This window comes from Eumetopias jubatus, unplaced genomic scaffold (assembly GCF_037043125.1).
Source record: "Eumetopias jubatus isolate StellerSeaLion01/CBP00866 unplaced genomic scaffold, mEumJub1_p1.0 scaffold_9, whole genome shotgun sequence".
NCBI classification, from domain to species: Eukaryota; Metazoa; Chordata; class Mammalia; order Carnivora; family Otariidae; genus Eumetopias; species Eumetopias jubatus.
This window is the reverse complement of record NW_028274815.1, coordinates 90,025,453-90,031,452: the sequence shown is the minus strand read 5'-3', so window position 1 is coordinate 90,031,452 and position 6,000 is coordinate 90,025,453. Positions and strand designations below refer to the sequence as shown.

The following is a 6,000-nucleotide window of genomic DNA, read 5'->3' as shown; positions in this document are numbered from 1 at the left end:
ACCAACTTTTGGTTTCATTGGCCTTTTTTTTTTTCCTGTTTTCTATTGCAGGAGTCAACAAACTTTCTGTGTTTTAGACTTTGTGGGCCACAGTTTCTGATGCTGAGCGCAAAAGGAGGCGTAGTTTGCTGTGCCAATCAAACTATTTACAAAACAGGCCCCAGGGCTAGGCTTAATTCCTTGCATGAGGGTTCCTGTTCTGTTCCTTGACTTCTACTGTGATCTTCATTTTTTCCTTTCTTCTACTTACTCTGGGTTTCATTTGCTCTTCTTTTTCTAGTTATTTAAGGTGGAAGCTCAGGTCATCGATTTGTGACCTTTTTTCTAATACAGGAATTTAGTGCTATGAATCTTCCCCTAAGTAATGCTTTAGCTCCACCCCAAAATTTGGCATACTGTATTTTCATTTTCATTCAATTCAAAATATTTTCTAATTTCTCCTCTGATGGTGCTTGGGTTATTTAACAGTGTATTATTTCCAAATTTTGGGGATTTCCCAAATAATCATTCTGGTCTTGATTCCTAATTTAATTCCTTTGTGGTCAGAGAATATACTTTGTATGACTTAAATACTTTTGATTTTTTTGCGGCTTTTTTCAAGTTCCCAGAATACGGTCTTTTTCTTTTTAAAGATTCTATTTACTTGACAGAGAGAGACACAGCGAGAGAGGGAACACAAGCAGGGGGAGGGGGAGACGGAGAAACAGGACTTCCGCCAAGCAGGGAGCCCGATGTGGGGCTCGATCCCAGGACCCCGAAATCACGACCCAAGCCGAAGGCAGACACTCAACGACCGAGCCACCCAGGCGCCTTTTTTTTTTTTGAAGATTTTATTTGACAGAGACACAGCGAGAGAGGGAACACAAGCAGGGGGAGTGGGAGAGGGAGAAGCAGGCTTTCCACTGAGCAGGGAGCCCAATGTGGGGCTCGATCCCAGGATGCTGGAATCATGACCTGAGCCGAGGGCAGATGCTGAACAACTGAGCCACCCAGGCATCCCGAATATGGTCTATCTTGGTAAATGTTCAGGTGCACTTCAGCTGTTGTTGGGTTCTATAAATGTCAGTTGTTTGATAGTGTTGTTCAGGACTAGATCCAATCTCCTTGTTACTCTAGTCCCAGCCAGAAGCCCACAGTGAATGAAGAAGTGTGCCCTTTGATGAGTTTTGACAAACGTATACAACCATGTAACCTAAACTTTATTGAGACCATTTTAATAACTAGTAGAACTAGTTCGCAGTCATTGCTCTTCTTTTTTCAATTTTCCCTATTATTCGCTTATCTGGCTGTACATGTAAACTTTAGACCTGTCTGACTCTGGGACAAGGGGTCAATGGGGCAGGGAATACCCACTTGTATTTTTATTGGGGCTATATTACATTAATCAGTTAACCGAGAAGAACCAACTTTATGCTGTTGAATCTTCCTATCCAAGAACTGATCTTTCCATCTATTCCAGTCTTTTTTTTAGGTGACTCCATGCGCAACATGGGGCTTGAACTCACAACCCCTAAATCAAGAGTTGTATGCTTTACTGACTGAGCCAGCCAGGCACCCCTATTCCAGTCTTTTGTGCCTTTCCATAGTGCTTTAAGGTTGTTCTTATGCAAGCACATATAGTAAATGTACAGACAGAAGGGGACAGAGCACAGCAGCTTCAGGGTAGTGGCTGCCTCCAGGAAGGGGAAGGAGGTTGAGAGCAACAGAGCAGGGTCTACACCTCTATCTAATACTTCTAATTGATGGGCACAGGAGTGTTTCTTATAAAACTATTTTTCTATTTGTTTGAAATATTTAATTAAAAAAAGTTAAACTTAGGGGCGCCTGGGTGGCTCAGTCGGTTAAGCGTCTGCCTTCAGCTCAGATCATGGTCCCGGGGTCCTGGGATTGAGCCCTGTGTTGGGCTCCCTGCTCAGTGGGCAGCTTGTGTCACCCTCTCCCTCTGCTGCTCCCCCTGCTTGTGCTCTGTCAAATAAATAAAATCTTTAAAAAAAAGTTAAACCTAGAAGTTAAAACAATTTTAACAGAAAAGAGTTTTTGTAAATACAGTGACTCTTCATAGTACAGTAGTTTATTCTCATAAACCAAATGACCATACCTATATATATTTTGGATATAAAACTATAGTTCTTTTTTCTTTACATATAATACAATTTCCAGTGTGATGACATTTCATTGAGGAAAAGATTGCATTCGCAATAAATACTATCATCCCTGAGTCCACAGACTTAAAATAAGCCCTCCCCAAACATCTTCCTGTGGAGCAGGGCTGACAGGCACAGCGAGTAGTCTTTCTAGAACGTCTGTGTAGCCACACTGAGAATGCTAATGATCCGAACCCAAAGCAGTAACAGTGAAAGGGTGAAACTGTCCAGAGCACTTATTTTTCATTTTACTCTCTGCAGCCAAGGTCAAAAGTACAACACTGAAATTGATTTTACCATTTTCTTTTAGTCTTTCTTTGCTGAAAGCTGCCATAATCTGTTTCACCCATTGGTAGCAAAACTGGGAATTTTACCTAGAGAAATTACCCAGGACCACTAATAAAAATGTCATCTTTTCCAGCATGTCTATTTTCTGAGCATCTGGCACAACAGATACTTTTAAATGTGTGTGAGGTGAACAAAGAAGAATCAGAAACCTCCTATGCCCGGGGCATGGCCAATGAACCCTAGAAAATTATGGCACCACGGTGGCTTAATTTTAAAAGATGTTCTTTTGAAATGAATTCCAGGAAAACAAGCAGCCTTCACACAGAGAGGGAAGCTGAAGCGATCTTACTGATGAGTCTGTTGAGAGCTCTAACTTTTTCTTCCAAGATGCGATTTTTCTTCTCTGCACCTCGTAGCTTCTCTTCGGTGACCTGAAGTGCCTTCGTCAGGTGAGCATTTTCCACATAAAACTCCTTGAGCAGCAAATCGGACTTTGTGTTCTTTTCAAACTAGAGAGGAAAGAGAACCACACTTTCCTGTGACTTTTTTTTTTTAATTTTTTATTGTTATGTTAATCACCATACATCATTAGTTTTGGATGCAGTGTTCCATGATTCATTGTTTGTGCATAACACCCAATGCTCCACGCAGAACATGCCCATTTCCTGTGACTCTTGTGCAGAAATGCTGCATCACAGCTTGGCCCTCCCACCCTTTCATGTGTTCAGACCACAGATTTGGGGCTCTTATGCATCTGAGACAAACCCTGGGTGGAATGACGATTTTTGTTACCCTGGCATGAAAGAGGAAATTGAGAATCTGATGAATTATGTGGTAGAGAAAATTGAAGTCAAGTTTGTGAGAGTAGATTTTACCATGAAATGAAGATATAAAAAGACTACAATCACCAACCTCAACAAGGACGATCTAGCATAATGTAAAACATGTCATTCTGGTTCATTTCCGTGTGCTCTGCTGACCCACCGTGTCACCCAGGACTTACCTCAGCACTGCGTCCACCCTCAAAGCACTGGGTGCATGGGCTGTGTCACCACACACCCCAGCCACAGCAGTGGGGACACAAGGCCACTCTAGCTACAAAGGCACAGGGGGCCTGGCCTTGGGCTTCAAAAGTCAAAACTGCATTCATTCACTGAACAAGTAGTGCCAGGGCCTCGCAAGGGCCCTGCTCTCAGGAGTGCGTACTCCGATGGAAGCAGGCAGGCCAGAAACAAACATGTGGTGTGGAGGCATGACAAGTGCTAAGAGAAAACTGTGAAACCAAACCCAAGTCCGCCCGCCCGATGCGCAGCGAAAATAATCCCTGAGCATGGAGTGCGTGGCGAGGAAAGGAGAGAGACGGGAGGGCAAGACTCGAATCTGTCTCCCCCAAGGAGTCAGACATGTTTACAGGCAAACAAAAAAGGTCAGGGTGAAAAGTTACAGCTGCATTTGGCCGTCCTATTAACTCTCTGGTTACTGGTTTCACTGGGAGGGGACAGACAGCTGAGGAGGGAGTTCGTACTTTTGTTGGGGTGAACAGGGAAGGCTTCTCTGTTGACACGTGAACAGAGATCTGAATAAGGCAGGGAAAGAGTGCTGAGGCTGTTCGGGCGTGCATTCCAGGCAAAGAGAGAAGCAGGTGCACAGGCCCGGAGGCTGACCAGGCTAGGGGGTGGCAGGAATGGCCAGAGGCCTGTGGCTGGGGGGCACGGCAGTGGGAGGCCCACTGAGAGGAGGTTAGAGCTGTCACACTGACTGCACAGGCACTGAGGGGAGGGGGCTAGAGCCCGCAGAGCCTTGGAGGCCCCTAGAGGATCTCTGCCTTGTACTCTGCGGGCTGTGGCAGGCTTGGAGGGGTGAGGGGCCAGCGCCTCAGTCATGCTGGGAAAGCGCTGCTGCCATTCCCGTGCTGAGAACAGAGCACAAGAGGAAACAAGGACACCGCAGCGCTCAGAGGATGAAGGTGGGAGTGCTGGCAGGTGGGGCGAGAAGGGGCTGAGCTGACAGGCTCACTGGGGACACAGTGGGGGCATCCATCACAACCCCCAAAATCGACCTGAGCCAGTGGCATGGGGGAACACAAGGGAGGGCAGGTGAGAGTGTGCAGACAATCCTTCACAGGTACTTTTGTAAAGAGGAGCAGAGGCAGGGCCAGGGCTCCCTAAGCTTTGGGTTCGGGGGCTGAGGGTCCCTGAGAAGGGAGGGGCTGGGCACGGTGGTACATGCGCAGACACAGGCGGCTGGTTCGCTTGGCCAGAGCACAAGCTAGTTCGGCGTGGGGGGGCGGCGTGGGACTATGGACGGGACCTCACAAGGACAGGGGTGCAGGAGCCACAGGATTTCACCAGGACTGAGGATTTGCCAGACAAGAGGAAGCAAACTGAGGGTGCCTGCAAGAAAATGACTGTAAGGTGAGGGGCAGAGGTCACTGAGAGTCTGTGACACTTGGCCAGGGACACAGCTAGGGAGTCCATGAATGGCAGCGAGGAAGCTGCAAGGCCAGGAAGATGGCCAAGGAGGGGGTTGTGACTCCCCCCAGGACTTCCTACTTCCCAGGGAACAAGAGGTGGTGCAAATGTTTCATCCCATTTGGGCTTAGTTCAGGCACCCTCTAAACATAACGTGATTACTGTAATAAAAATATTTCTACAGATTCTCACAATTTCTTCCAGCTCTGAATAGAACTCTTCTAAGACTAGCTGGTGTTTGGCTAAGCCTTTTCTCTGTATCTCCTGCCTGTTTCCAGCCTTGTTCCCCTCCACCCACCCCCCCCAGCACCCTCTGTGCTGGCTGCTCCGTTGCCCATTCTTACCAGTGGACTGTGCTGGCTGAACTGGACTGTAAGCTTTCATCAATCACAACAGCTCTAGCCTTCTTTTTTTGGTCTTTGCTCCCTATAGCAGTCCAAATTTTTCCTTTCTCCCCCAGAGTGATTTATTTAAAAATATATAGATCATATCATGCTCTTGCTTAAAATCCTCTGGTGGCTCCTAACTGCAACTAAAATAAAAGCAAACTCCTGACCTTGAGGGAGTCCTGCCTACCCATCAGCTACAATAGCCTCCCTGGAGGCCTGCTGACGTGCTGCACTTGGTCCCGTCTAAGGACACTGGCCTGCACTGCAACTCTGCCTGGATGCCCCTCCTTATCGGGGTTCTGGCATGTCCCCCGGCACACATGGAGACATGAGGGTGCCTACACTGCGTAGCAAAGTCCCACCCAATGAGCACTTATCCCTTCCAAAAAGCCAACCTGGCCTCAGCTCGGGGACACAGCCAGACCCACCATGGCGGTCATTGGTGTCTGCCCCACCATGTCTGAAGAGAGTGATCCCCAACCATCCCCACCACTTCCCATCCACCACCATCTCTTCTTCTTCAGAGCGAGCATTTCTCACAACCTGAAGTCATTTCTCTTGTTATGGTCTGTCTCCACCTCCAGAATGTAAGGCCCATGAGGGCCCATCTCAAGGTCTTCCCAGAACAATGAATGCCGGGATACATGACAGGTGCTCAGTAAATATCTGCCCAATGACTGAACAAATGAATGAATGTCCTGAGATTAT

At 47.3% G+C, this 6,000-nt stretch overlaps 1 protein-coding gene across 1 annotated transcript in view; it reads right to left on the bottom strand.

The window, feature by feature from the left end:
* Positions 1–1,941: 1,941 nt before the first annotated feature.
* The window catches only part of NINL (ninein like), a 170,334-nt gene continuing 166,275 nt past the window's right edge, over positions 1,942–6,000 (bottom strand). Inside the window, exon 23 of the mRNA XM_088026673.1 lies at positions 1,942–2,941. Coding sequence (XP_087882799.1) covers positions 2,750–2,941 — 192 coding nt within the window. The 3' untranslated portion in view covers positions 1,942–2,749. The remainder of the gene's footprint in view (positions 2,942–6,000) is intronic.